Source organism: Chrysochloris asiatica, unplaced genomic scaffold (assembly GCF_000296735.1).
Source record: "Chrysochloris asiatica unplaced genomic scaffold, ChrAsi1.0 scaffold00142, whole genome shotgun sequence".
NCBI classification, from domain to species: Eukaryota; Metazoa; Chordata; class Mammalia; order Afrosoricida; family Chrysochloridae; genus Chrysochloris; species Chrysochloris asiatica.
The window spans coordinates 5,264,317-5,279,525 of record NW_006408660.1 but is presented as its reverse complement, the minus strand read 5'-3'; the positions used below and the strand labels follow the sequence as shown (position 1 = coordinate 5,279,525).

The 15,209-nt window shown below is 42.6% G+C and overlaps 1 protein-coding gene across 1 annotated transcript in view; it reads right to left on the bottom strand.

The window, feature by feature from the left end:
- Window positions 1-15,209, bottom strand: part of NUP210 (nucleoporin 210kDa) — a 131,498-nt gene that overhangs the window by 96,242 nt on the left and 20,047 nt on the right. The window contains exons 2-3 of the mRNA XM_006870469.1: window positions 5,163-5,299; window positions 3,916-4,047 (exon numbers count right to left, since the gene is read on the bottom strand). Coding sequence (XP_006870531.1) covers window positions 3,916-4,047; window positions 5,163-5,299 — 269 coding nt within the window. The remainder of the gene's footprint in view (window positions 1-3,915; window positions 4,048-5,162; window positions 5,300-15,209) is intronic.

Sequence of the window (15,209 nt, the reverse complement as noted above, 5' to 3'; positions counted from 1 at the left end):
TGAAAATACTATGACTTGGTTGATAGGGAGAGGCCATTAAAAACCTAGCTATCAAAAATGGGAGCTATAAAGTCATGATGTGTCTGGCATACAAGCTTTCATGGGTGTGCGTAGTCTCAGAATGAGGGGGACAAGGGCCAATCCTCACTGAATAGCCTTCCTCTTTTCAGATGGATCTGGAGAAATGAGAAGGGAGATGATGCTGATAGGATTTTATGATTTCAGTTGTAAGTAATGGTTAGCAGGATTAATTGTGATCTTTAAAATGACAGACTCTAAGGCCAGGATTGTTTCGTTTTGCCATATCAGAAGCAAGAACAGACAATCCTAGGACCATCAAGAAGGAAGAGCATGAGTGGAGCTTGACATCTCTACCTAAAAAAGTGGCTACAGCAGAGACAGCAACAGAGGTGCTGGAATGGAGAGACAGAGCAGTTGCAGGCTCTAGGCCCATGGACTGAGTAAGGCTGTGTGCCTATGGGCAGGAGGCTGCTTTCAGAGTGTTCCCTTTGGATATTTAAATGAATATATATATTGTTTTGTATGTGTGCATCAAATATTTTTGCATTGCTCATTTGATCATTTGTGAAAAATAAGTTGTAAATGGAGTCAGTGCATTTTCAGTTGTACACATTTTAGTTAAGTATGAGTTTGAAATATTATTTAGAGATTATGCATATGACTTATAGGTGTCAAGTTAACAAGGTGTTAATAAGGATCATTTTAGCTAGGATTCCTAGTGGTTATTCACATGCTGATGAAATCTAATACAGGTATAGTTAACTCTATGTTGCTTGGCTATGAGCAGCCAATCAATTGAAAAGATGCCTCCTTGGGAGTATGGCCTGCTCCTAATATAATGGATATGTAGGAAAAGCTTACTTTTTTCCACTGGGGAGCTGGAACCTGCCATTTGTAAGCCATTTCCTTTATATAAACTTCTCTTTATGTGTATAGATATATAAATTTCACTGGTTTTGTTTCTCTAGAAGACCTGCCTTCAATGGATTGAAAGCATGATGGAGAAAACTGCAGATTAAATCAAGGAAAATATAAAACTTTAGAAGAACTCATGGAAACATTACAAGAACTGACAAAATATATGAAAAATTGGGAACCACACAAAAACAGCAAATCTTAAGCCAGAAGATTAATATTAAGACTTCAAAAACAGGTCATACATTGATAAGACAAAAGAATAGAATTGAATCAATGGAAAGCCATATTAGTGAACTTGCAAACAAATCTCTCAATATTACTCTGCTTGAGGAACAATTAGAAAAAAGAACATCAACCAACAACAACAACAACAAAAAAAATCCAAAGAAAGCCTAAGATTTATGTGGGTCATTATCAAAATGAGTAACTTACATGTGATTGGAATTCTAGACCAGAAAGAAACAACAACAACAAAAAAAAAACATACAGAAAATTGTCCAAGAGTTGTTGGAAGAAAACTTCCCTAACATCATGAAAAATGAGAAAATAGGCATTCAAGAAGTAGAACAAACCTCCAAAAGGATAGATCCCATATTAAAATCAAACTTTCAAAATCAAAGACAAGGAAAGAATCCTGAGAGTAGATCAGAAAAAATAAAAAGTCACATATAAGGAGAACTAATAAGATTAAGCTCTGATTTCTCAGCAGAAACCATGCAAACAAAAAGACAATGGGATGACATATATAAAAATCCTAAAAGAAAAAAATTACCTGTCCAGAATCATGTTGTTGCTGTGCACTGTTGAGTCAGTTCTGACTCATAGGGATCCTGAGTATTGTTTCCAAGGGATGGCTAATGTGTATGAACAGCTACTGTTGTGGTTTGCAGTCCAGTGCTGATCCTACACTGCTACAACATGACTCCAGTCAACAACCATATTCCCAGCAAAATTGTCCATCAAATATGATGGCAAAATTAGGACATTCAGATAAACAGAAATTAAAAGAATTTTTAAAAACCAGACCAACTTTACTAAAAATACTAAAGGAAGTTCTCTGGACAGAGACCCAACAACAGCAGACAACAACCTGAGATTAGCATACATGACAATATCACCCAGAAGTTAACCCAGATATGGAAGTATTCAAAGTAAAACAAATCTACAAGACTGCAAATAGTGAACCAGAGATACCAGTTTAAAAAAGCAACTAAAAACAAAAGTAAAAAGAGGGGAAAACATAGTTATAGAAATTGCAAATGAAGAGGAAATCAAGCAGGTTTCAAGAAAATTAATAAAGTAAAAATAAACCTAACTGTAACCCTAAAATAAGACCAAGTCTTACTCCTTGCCCAAGTCCAACCCCTAACATGCACCCCAGTATTAGCAACCATAACCCTAACACTAAACAAAATCCGAGGCCGAGCCTAGACCCAGACATAGTCCTTAATCCTAACTCCTTATTCCTACCCATCCCCAAAATTTTTTTGAAATTTAAATCCTTACAACCCCCCCAAGGTTAAGTATCACTCTTATAATTTCACAGATTAGAACACGAGCTTGTCTGAAAGAATGACTAAATGAAGGAAGGAAGGGCCTGGATAATGATCTAGAATAGTCCCTTCAGGAGACACGTGGCAATGTCTAGACATACTTTTGGAGTCCTGGTGTGGCGCTGTGGGTTAATGCGCCAGACTGCAAAGCCATTTGAACTGCACCGTCAGTGGTTCAAACTCACCAGCTGCAACTCGGAAACCCTATCCAGGGTTGCTATGGGTCGGAACCGACTCGACGGCACTTAACAACAACAACAGACATATTTTGCTTGTCGTGAATTAGGAGGTACAGCTGGCATTTAGTGGGTAGAGGATAGTGATGTTGCTAAACATCCTATAGTAGCCAGGACCAGTTTCTCTTTCCAAGAAAGAATTATCTACCCCAAAATTGTCAATCATGTCTAGGCTGAGAAACCCTCATCTAGAAAATAAAAAAAGTAGAAGCTAGAGTCGTCAGGAGAGGCTTCAAAGACAAAGGAAGGCTTGACTGGGATTTGAAGTTTGGGGGAAGATCTATCCCAACTGACTTCAATAAAACCTTAACCTACGAAGTCTCCCTTTCCTCCTTCACCAAGAGGTCAAGCTACAGCCCAGACAGTTCACCACCACCAGAACAGAAGTATCCATCCCAGAGTCAACACTGGTGAAGGAAAAGTATGAAGACAGTGCTCTGAGCCAGCAGCACCATGCAGCAGCTGTGGGGTCTGAACAAGGAAGTCAAACCAGCCAAAGTCTAGGAGGAGACTGTCGTTTCCCAGGGACCCCAAAGTCAGTCCCACATGCAGGTTCCCAAGACTTGCTCTTCCACCAAGGACATGAGCAAAGTTGTCCTGAAGACCATGAAAGCAGAGTAAACAGGTCCTGCTATGGAGAGTACTGAGCAAGAGAACCGGCCTGGGTCTATCTCAGAGTGGCATCTACCTCTAAACCTCTACCCCAATACCACATCTGCCTTTCTGTAGCCAGAGCAGACAAGGCTCCAGCGGCCACGTCCAAGTCAGGACCCCCAAGTCCAGACGAGTGAGGACCTAGAATTTCATGGGTTGAGAATGGGAAAAATGTTGATATCCACAGAAAAGCTGGGTGCTGTTACTTAAGGACAGGTGGCCTGGGGGCTGGGAAGCTACCACCCAACAGCAGTTCCTCACAGGAATGCCACCCATGTGTCAGTGTCTCCTGTGTTCAGGAGGACTGAGCCCTTAGGGATGCCTAAGGTGCATAGGCCTGCATGAGATCCTGGGGGAGCTGGGGTGCTCTGGGAGGAGTCAGGGTGGGAGGTGAAAAAGAATGTTGAGAGGAAGAGGGGTATGTATAAGGAGGTAGCATTGCTATGGAATGGGCACTTAGCCTCCAAGGGAGCAGAAGGACTGGACACAGGAGAAAGGTCACCAAGGATGAGTGACGGTGGGGACAGCCTCACCTTCAGAGTCCAGGGCCTGGATCTTCAGCTCCAGGGGCGAGTCTTCGAGGTAGAGCTCCCTGGTGGTGGAGACAATCTGAATGCCATGAATGAGGTCAACAATGGCATCACAGCGCAGAACCTGCCCAGTAGCTGTGTGAGGGAGACACAGGAAAGAGAGGTCAGCACCAAGAATAAGCAGCCTGCCCCACCCACCTCTGGGGCTCACAGGGACAGGTCTTCTCATACTAGAAAAGATTAAAACTACCAAGAGATCAACATGAAAGCACCAAATTAGCCCTCTGAAGTCAAGCAGGTAATGAGCAAGTGCACCCTTTCAGGGAGTCATGGCTCTGTGCGATTTCTCTACTACACCCCCCCAAGCTTTTCCAACTGAGTGCTAGTGGTTAAATTGACATGCAGGACACGTCTTCAAAAGAAAATCTCCTTTGTTCATGGCGGAACCATTCGGTTAAATGCCAAGAGCTACAATACCCAACAGAAAACAGGACTGCCTTGAACCTGTACCTACACAGAGACCATCCACTGCAGCACAGGGCTATATGCACACATGCATAGATTTACTTTTTTTGATATATAAATGGCATTCCTGGCTACTTTTCATGTTCAGTAATGATACCAGTACACAGACACAAAAATCAGAATATTTGTGCACTGAATGGGTGTTGTGTTGGAAAGCAGTGCAACCTATTTACCAAAAGCCAGACAATACTCCTGTGCTATGACCCAGCCAATCTGAGCCTCTTTCGTAAGGACAGAATTCAAGAGTTCCAACAGAAAATATTTATATACAGCACTGAAGCAGACAGCTGAACGTCCAATATCAGCAGAACTCTCACAGGGAAACCTCCTGTTAAGAATATTATTCATATATTCAAATGCACAACTTGTTGTATCATGGTAGGTGAGAACAAAACATGATAGAAACATATGCTGATTGTTTTCTAAATGTTCTACAACCATAATATACTATATTAAACACAGGAATGAAAGGAGTGGTTTCTTGTGAGTATTTAAAAATTCAATGTGATACCCACTAAAAGTTATTTGGGTAACAAACGTGATTTAGAAAAGAAAGCCAGCATTCATGTGAGACAACATAGTGCAGAGTGCTGGCCACCAGAGAACAGGACAGGGCCCTCCAGCATCCTCCAACCCCAAGAAAGTGTAACCATCCGGTGCACTGAGGTTTCCCTTCTCTCGTCCCCGATCGTGCATCTGTGCCTAGAGGGTTCTGCAGCTCTTACTGATGTCCTCTGCGAAGATGATACTGGTCAAGCGGGTGGGCTGGGACAGGCGCGCCTGCACCACTGCCTTCTGGGAGCACTGCTGCTCATCCAAGTCCACCGGCTCAATGCTGGCCACCTCCGGACGGGTCGACGACCTGCAGCAAGGTGACAAACAAGAGTTTACTCGTCAGGGCTACATCACAAGTCAGCAGCAGTTCCTGATCCAGGGCTCGGCCTGGACTCAAACACAGAACAGAGGTGGACAGCCTCACAATAGCTCAAACCCCACCAAGACATAAAACAACATTGCCATCGAGTTGATGTCAACTCATAGTGACACTTGTACAGGGTTTCTGAGGCTGTAAATCTTTACAGGAGCAGACAGCCTCATCTTTCTCCTATGGAATGGGTAGGTGGGTTTGAAATGCTGACCTCTGGTTCACAGTAGTGCTCATTCTATGGCACCACCAGGTCTCTTCAAACCTCACCAAATCCTTCTAATAAGATCACAACAACCTGAGGGCATGGGACCTCTGTACATAAGCTCCACCTGAGCATATAAAACAGGAGGCTGAACATTTGGAAATAACCTACATGCTCAACAGAGAGGCACAGTACAGGTCCGAACAAAGTCACATCTCCAGAAAACCTGCCTGTGTGTCTGGTGGCAAGGGGATTCCCTGCCCCTCAGGGGGCCTCTGCCCAGGCCAGTACATAGCACCCTGGGGCATTTGCTCCCCCAGCAAACAGGTTCCACAGCACCTGTGGCTACCAACGGTCACAGCACATAGGAAGCTAACATCTTGGTGCAGACAGGAAGGTAAACCCCTCAGCAAGTTAACAGGCAAAATTCGTGAACAAGGTACATGAGGTAACTGAAGAAGTTATTGGGTGCCTTGATTTTTATCTGGATGGAAGGGTAAGCACAGTGCCTGGGTGATGTGAGACCAGATGGAGTATGTGCATGACAGGGAGACAAACACAGAAGGGAACACACAGGTGAGAGGTATGGGCTGAAACCCAAAAAAGTAGCCAGGAATGCCATTTATATATCAAATATACCCCTGTAAAGACTTACAGCCTCAGAAACCCTATACAAGTGTCACTATGAGTGTCCTCCTGTAAAAAAAAACATGGTATCAACCATCCCTCCAACAGTACTTTCTGCTTCTCTTCTGGGTTCACTGCAGTGGCCACACAGAACTCAGAAACAATCATAGTTAGAGGGTTTATTAGGAAAGTTGTTAATGCTGTTGTTGATAAGTGCCACCGAGTAGGTTCCGACTCATAGCGACCCTGTACAGGATTTCCAAGGAGCAGCTGGTGGGTTTAGCAGGCTACACTTCAGGGTCAGAAGCACTCAGGGCAAAGTTGTTACAGTCAGGACAGCCTCTACTCAGCAATGACCACAGGCAGGCCTCTCTGCCTGCCAATGGTACAAAGTTCTTCCAGGAATGCTGATAAATGCCCACAGGACACCATAAACTTCAACCTAAAAGCACTTAGCTCTCACTCTATAGATAAGCAAACTTAGCTCCCCCATTTAAGTGTCTGGAGGCACCCCACTCTACAAGCAAGCCTCCTGCACAAAGTGCTTTACTTGCTCTGTGGGCCAGGAAGCCCAAAGCTCTGTCTTGTGCTCTGGCTCTTGGTTTTGTTGCTGCTATTTCTCTGATACTCCTCCGATGTCACAGCTTTCTATCCCTGGGCCAAGAAGGTTCAATGAGCAGGGATCTCGGGGGCCAAAGGACATGCTCCACTTATGATTTTTCTTTGCTGGTAGTGAGATCCACCCTCTTGCTTCTGAGATGGTTCATTTTATATCCAGACCAGTTCAAGCTCTTACAATTAAAATGAACTCTGCTACCATCCACAGCTAAAGCATGTCATCCTATTAGTATCTTCGAACACCTTCTCCTATCCAGGCCCAGAAGGGCAGAAATATTGTTTAGTGGTATTTACAGCTTAACAGACGACTATACACATGGACCTCACCAGATGGAAAACATAGAAATCAAATTCACTACATCTGCGGAAAGAGAAGATGGAAAAGTTCCATATCATCAGTGAAAACAAGACCAGGGGAAGACTGTGGAACACACCATCAATTACTCATATGCAAATTCAAACTGAAGCTGAAGAAAATGAAAACAAGTCCACAAGAGCCAAAATATGACCTGAATTTATCCCACCTGAATTTAGAGATCTGAAGAACAGACGTGATACATCAACACTAAGACAGAAGACCAGAAGAGTTATGGGATGACATCAAGAACATCATACATGAAGAAAGCAAAAAGTCATTGAGAAGACAGGAAAGAAGGAAAAGGTCAAAATGGGTATCAGAAGAGACACTGAAATTTGCTCTCCAGTGTAGAGATGCTAAAACAAATGGAAGAAATGAGGAGGTCCACGAGCTGAACAGAAAATTTTAAAGGTCAGCTCGAGAAGATAAAGCCAAATATTACAATAAAATGTGCAGAGATCTGGAATCAGAATATCAAAAAGGAAGAACACACTCAGCACTTCGCAAGCTGGGGGAACTGAAGAAAAAATTCAAGCTTCGACTTTCGTTACTGAAAGATTCTCTGACAAATTACTGAGTGATGCAGAAAGCATCAAGAGAAGATGGAAGGAATACAGAGTCACTGTACACCAAAATAAAATGGTTAATGTTCAACCATTTCAAGAGGTAGCATATGATCAAGAGCCAATGATCTTAGGGAGGAAGTCCAAGGTGCATTGAAGGAATTGGCCAAAGAACAAGGCACCAGGAATTGATGGAATAAAAATTGAAATCTTTCAAAAAAGTGAGACGGTACAGAAGACACTCACTCATCTATGCCAAGAAATTTGGAAGACAACTATCTGGCCAACTCATTGGAAGAGATCCATATTTGTGCCCATTCCAAAGAGAGGTAACCCAACAGAATGCAGAAATCATCAGACAATCTCTTTGTTATCTCATGAAAGTAAAGTTTTACTAAAGGTAATACAGAAACGGCTGCAAGCATACATTGACAGAGAATTTCCAGAGGTTCAAGTTAGATTCAGAAGAGGTCATGGAATGAGGGATATCATTGTTAATGTCTGATGCATCTTGGCTGAAAGCAGAGAATATCAGAAAGATGTTTTATCTGTGCTTTATTGACTATGCAAAGGCTTTTGATTGTGTGGATCATGACAAGCTATGGATAACATTGCGAAGTATGAGTATTCCGAAACACTTAATTGTGTTCATGAGGAATTTGTACCTGAACCAAGAGGCAGTTGTTCAAACAGAACATGGGAACACTGAATGGTTTAAAATTAAGAAAGGTGTGCTACAAGACTGTATTCTTTCACCATACTTATTCAACCTGTATGCCGAGCAAATAATCCGAGAAGCTGGGTTCTATGAAGTAAAACATGGCATCAGGATTGGAGGAAGACTTATTAACAACCTGCGATATGCAGATGATACAACCTTGCTTGCTGAAAGTGAAGAGGACTTAAAACATTTACTGATGAAGATCAAAGAGCACAGCCTTTGGTATAGATTACATCTCAATGTAAAGAAGACAAAAATCCTCACCACTGGACCAATAAACAACATTTTTATCGATGGAAAAAAGATGAACGTTGTCAAGGACTTCATTCTTCTTGGATCAACTATCAACACTCACAGAAGCAGCAGTCAAGAGATCAAACGACGAATTGCACTAAGCAAATCTGCTGCACAAGACCTTTTTAAAGTGTTGAAGAGCAAAGATGTCAGCTTGAGGACTAAGGTGCACCTGACCCAAGCCTTGGTATTATCAACAACCTTATATGCATGCGAAAGGTGGATAGTGAATAAGGAAAAACGTAGAAGAATTGATACCTTTGAGTTATGGTGTTGGAGGAGAATATTTAAAGTGCCATGGGCTGCCAAAAGAACCAAAAGGTCCATTTTCAAAGAAGTACAGCCAGAGTGTTCTTTAGAGGCCACGATGACCTTTGGACATATTGTCAGGAGGGAGCAGTCGCTAGAGAAGGATATCATGTTTGGTAAGGTGGAGGGTCAGAGGAAAAGAGGAAGACCCCCAATGAGATGGACTGGCCAAGTGGTAGCATCAATGGACTCAAGCACGGCAACAATAGTGAGGTTGGCCCAGGATCAGTGTTTCGTTCTGCTGTGCATAAAGTCACTATGGGTCGGTACCAACTCGATGGCACCTAACAACAACAACACAGACTATGGCTAGAAGAGATATACCACAATTCACAACACCATACCCCCAAAAAGACATGTTGAAGTTTTAACCCTAGTACCTGTGAGGGTTACCTTGTGTAAAAGTGTTATCAGTGAATATGAGGTCATATGGAACACCAGTCATCACTGAGTTGATTTTATAGCAACCAACCCCAACTGTGCTCCACCGAAGTTTCAATGACTGATTTTTCAGAAGTAGATCACCAGGCATTTCTTCTGATATACTTCTGGGTATATCTGAACTTTCAACCTTTCAGTTAGTAACTGAGCATATTAACAATGCAGGGACTCCAGACTGGAGTGAGGTGGGTCCTAATCTTATCTGAGTGGCATCTTTATAAAAGAGGAGACAGGACAGACACACAGAATAAGTGTGTGGAGGGAAAGAGTAGAATCAACAAGGACAACACCCTGACCTCAGACTCCTAGCCTTCAGAACTGTGATTGAATCATTTTGTTCTTCTAAGTCACTCATTTGTGTTCTTTTGTAATGGCAGCCCTAAAACACCAAAACAGTGGGCCTCTGCAGAAAGCCTCCTCAGGGAAACCTCTCTGAAGGGAGCATCCAAGTGGGGATCTGAATGCCATGTAGGTTGATCAGTCGACAAAGGGCCTGAGATAGGAGCCAGCTTGACATGCTTCAGGAGTGGGAAGCAAGGATATGAGGGGTTGGCATGGACGGCAAGGCCCCTCTGCAGAGGCCACAGGAAGCTGAAGTTTTATTCTGGGGCTGCAGAAAGGGTGATTCACACTTAACCCAGAGGAGAGGAGAGCCTGCCCTCTGTGAGCTTACAGCCCACAAAGGATGCAGAAGAGGGTACCAGCTGTACAGAGCTGCCAGACTAGCCCAGAGGGCTGCGCCAGGACAGCATGTGGCCCAGAGTGGGCTTTGGAGAATCTGTGCTTCCTGCTTGTAGCCTTCACTTAAACTCACTGAAATATTCATGTTCCTGGGTATTCAGACAGAAGCTTGTAAAAAGGCCTCGTGTTCAAAAGCAATGGTGTGAAATACACTGAAATAGACAGCTCCATGTTTCCTGGCTTCATGCCAAGTGCTTCTCCCAGAGCCAGGCAGGCAACCTAAGGGCACCTTTGTTCACAGCACCAGCACCACCTCTATGGAGCATCCCCACCTTACCCAGCAGCTAAGGACAGAAATCTGAGCCCTCTAAAAATTGCATCTGTTGTCCTTCTGAGAAATAGTGTTTCAGAACCAAAGGGAAGAGAACAAGGTATATGAACGTACACACTGACTGTGCTAACACATCTCAGACCAAGCCAGAAATGGACTTCATTTAATGGAGAGCAGTAAACACACACACACACACACACACACACACACACGACTGGGGAAATGATTACTAGAAAATCTACACGGATCAGAGAAAACTTAGGAAGACACAAAGAATGAACACAATGTTAAGATCCTGGGTCAGATCTGGGTACTGTGAAAGGGCTCGTGGGAACAGAGGTGAGGCCTGGACAATCTGGAGTTAGCTCATCGTGTTACATCTTGGTTTTGACAAATGCACTATGGTTACGTAAGATGTGAACATCACGGGAAGCTGGGTGATGGGCATCTGGAAGCTGTACTATCTTTGCAGCTTTTCTATAAATCTAAAATAATCTCAAAGTAAGTTTTTTGAAAAGCCAATTCATTTTCTGCTTCCACCTTTAAGAAACACTGTGGTGTATCCTGTTCGAAGCCCCTGTGAGTAAGGGGCCTGGGTTCCAAGTTTGGGCTGTAAGTCCCACCTCCTTCTCAGAGCCACAGGTAAAAAATGAGAAAATTAACCTCTTTTCTGGAGTCCTGGTGAGGCACTGTAGGAAATACACTGGACTGCTAAGTGCAGTGTAAGTGGCTCAAACCTATCAGTCGCACACTGGAAACCTCGTACAGGGTCGCTATGAGTTGGAAGTGACTCAACAGCACTTAACAACAACCTCTTTTCTAGCTTACTCCCAAGGGTGAATTAACCTCAGACAGCGTCTCAGTAAATAAATACAAATGAGAGCCTGGCTACCCAATTTCAAGTTGGTTAAGGCCTGAAGTTCTTCCCACCCCCAACCAATTCTACCACAGGCTTCCATACACCCTTTAGAACCTGGCTGGAAAGGTCCTATTATTCTGTGCCTCCTGCATGGCAGGGACAATGTTAGTATTTCCTTAAGGAAGTACTGCCCAATAGAAACAGAATGTGAACCACATTGACAACTGCACAAACCGTGACACACTTGACTACTAGATAAAGGATTAGTGGTTTGACCAGCTGATTGGCTTTTGAATGGTTAATCTAGAAACACTATGGAGAGGTTCTACTCTGCACACAGAGACTGCCCTGAATCAAAATCGACATGACAGAAATGAACAACAGTTGACATATTAAACGAATGATAACATACCAAATTAGTTTATATTTTATTTACTCCAAATATCCTTATTTCAATGTGTGGGATCAGCCATGCTTCACACAAGCTCATTCATCACATGTGGTGATTGGCTGCCTTACTGAAGGGTCAGCTAAGGACCCACCTTTTAAGGGGAAAGGAGCAGCCAAGGACCCTCACATTGCTCCTGCCCTAGGTCAATGCACACCTGTGGACTGGACCTCTCCTGCTCTCTGCTGAGGCTCCGTGCCAGAAGCAGGGCCTGAGTACATTATCATCTTCTTGAGAAAGCTCCTCTCTGCCCACTTAGGCTGATTGCATGAGCCAGAGATCGGTCTGGAGGGGAAGTTAAAGAAGTCTTTGCTGGCAGTCAGCCATCTGGAGCAGAGCCACTCACCCCGCCCTCAGAATGAATATGGTTGGCTGTCCCAGCTAGAGGACAGTGTGATTCTGTCCAGCATGGGCTGGAGACCTAGAGTAAGCCCCTGTATACCACTCACGTCAGTACAATGGGAGCAAAGCATTCCTCTCACAGGTAGCTGTGGGGACTATATGTTGTTGTTGTTAAGTGTTTTGAGTTGGTTCTGACACAGACTGACCCTGTATAGGGTTTCTGAGGAACAGTCAGTGGGTTTGAAGCCAACCATGCAGTTGAAGCCAACCTTGCAGTCCAGTGCTTTTTCCTACAGTGCCACACCAGGGCTGCTAGCACATCAAAATACACTAGAGAGGAAATGTCACTAGCCAGCTGACAGAGACTTTTGTGAAGAGAAGTGGGTGGCACACAGGCACAAACACATACCTCCCATTTTCACCCAGGTGTGGTCTCTGTGCTTCAGGAACTCACTGCAACAAGAGGGGTTCATCTCAGCCTCTACAACACTCAGAGAAAGACAGTGGACTAGGCAGAAAGGCTGTGCAGCTCTCTGCAACAAGGATAAGGAAAACCAATGAGACAGATACTGAGGACAGTCAGTCCTGGAACTCTGAGCTCCAGAGGAAGGGATAGAAAAGAGGATAGAAAGCTTACTGAGAGAAAAAGCTAAACAGATGCAGCAAGTGAGGATATGACTGACAAGCAGTGGGAGAGAACAGAACCTGTGGTAGTCATTTTGACAGTTTGTGAATGGCTTTAGAGATGAGAAAACATATTTGCACTGCAGGAACCTACCTATGGCTTGCAGAGACAAAGGCACAACCAGTGCCTTTATTTCATTTTTTTCCCAACCAGCACATCAAATCTCACACTTTCCAGACAGTCGAAGTAACATGGAGGTTGTAAGTCCCAGGGAGGAACTATATACAATAACCTCACTAAGACAGGCTTTGATCCAAATCTGCCAAGTCGAGCCTGACCAGCCCTGGACTGACTTTCTCTAAGGGGGATTGAATAGACACAAGTGGTTAAGAAAAAATGAGAAAAATAAAAAAAGGAAGGCAAGGACAGGTGATCTGTGTGGGACTGCCAAACACAGAGCGGCCACTTTGAACTTTTTCAGGTGGCTTTGAAGACAAGAGGCCAGTAGGTGGCACAGTACACTGCTCATTGACAGAGATAAAACCATCAACTTTCATTTTTCACTGTAAAAGCTGTTTCTTGTTTGTTTGTTTATTGTGGTGTTTTTGTTTGTTTTCCTTCTTGCATCACATGACAGTAGACAGCAACTGTGGCCATATAGCCAAGCCACAGTTGTACCTTCTACAATCTCACAAACTGGGCAAGAGCCAATACCTGCTGCTATACACCAGTGCAGTGACTACAACCAACATCAACTAAATCCACTCTGAATTTGAACCATATGAACAGTGAACAGAGAAGCTCATCTCCTGATTACACACACCAGGAGGCAATTGGTGAATGCTTAAGAATACACCAACATACATTCATCAACTTAATACATGACTAGAAAGCAGCAGAAAATTTCTGTTCACATGATGAAAATAAAGAGATAATAGCTCAAACAAGTGACAAAGAGGCAGACCTATAAAATGCTTTTGTGGAAGAAAAGGCACTGAACTACCCAAAAAAATAATTCAAGAGAATGACACTGAGGTCCTTCCAAACATTTCAGAGAGGTCAACGAAAGCAAGAAATTCAGAAAATTGCTACAAGAATGATCAAACAAAACTAGATTTAGCACTGGAGACAATACAAAACCTGCTAACAGAAATCCAGAAATTCAATCCTAAGATATCAGAAATACACAATACACTGAATGGTCAATGGAATAGAACTGAATCAATGGTAGCCAGAATTAGAGAATTTGAAGATAAATATCTATCAAATACTAGTAAGGTAGAAGAACAATCAAAAAAAAGAATGAAAAAATCTGAAGAAAGCCTAAGATTTGTGGGACATGAAAAGGAATAATATATAGGTGACTGGAATTCAGGAACACGAACAGACAAAGAAAAGATAGCAGAGGAAAATTTCCCTAACATTATGAAAGATGAGATGATAAGTATTCAAGAAGCTGAATGGACTCCAAACTGGATAGACCCTAAAAGAATATCACCAAGAAGTATCATAATCAAACTCTCCAAAATCAAAGACAAATAAAGAATGCTGAAAGTAATTTGGGAAAAACGAAATGTTACCTACAAAGGAAAACCAGTAAGATTAAGTTCTGACTTCTCAGCAGAAACCATGCAGGAGAGAAGACAATGGGGAGACATATACAAATGCTGAAAGATAACAACTGCTAACCAAGAATCACAGTAAAACAAGGACAGCAAAACTGTCCCTCAAATATGATGGCAAAATTAGAACATTTCCAGGTAATCATAAATTAAAGTTGTTTGTAAAAGCTAAGCCAACTTTACAAAATTCATTAAAAGGAGTCCTTTAGACTGAGAAACAACAACAGCAAATTGGCACACATGGCAGCACCACCCAGAATTCAATCCAATCCAGATATAGAAGTATCCAGAATAAAACAAAACTACAAGATGAAGATAGGAATCTGAGATATCAGTCTGTAATGAAGACAACTACAGAGCAAAAAGAGGGAAAAGTATAGTTACAGAGTTCCAGGTGGTGAGGCCAGATAGATTTTAAGATATAAAATAGAATTTTAATTTGGGGAAAGAATTAACAAATTACAGGGTAACCTCAAAGAAACATATTACACCTTCACATCAGCTCAAGAAAAGGAAAGTTCATGAACATTTTGTAAACATCAGAACTATGAAGAAAGTGGTAAGAAAAAGGACACAAAAAATGAACTCAGCACAGAACAAACTGCAGTAAAAAAAAAAACAGAAGCACAACAAGACACACAGCAAAATGACTGCAACAAATTCATACACCTATCAATAATTACACTGAATGTCAATGGCTTACAAGCACCAGTCAAGAAACAGAGAAAGGCAGAATGGATAAGAAAACAGAATCCTTCAATATGCTGTCTACAAGAGACACACTTTTCATTCAAAGACAAACA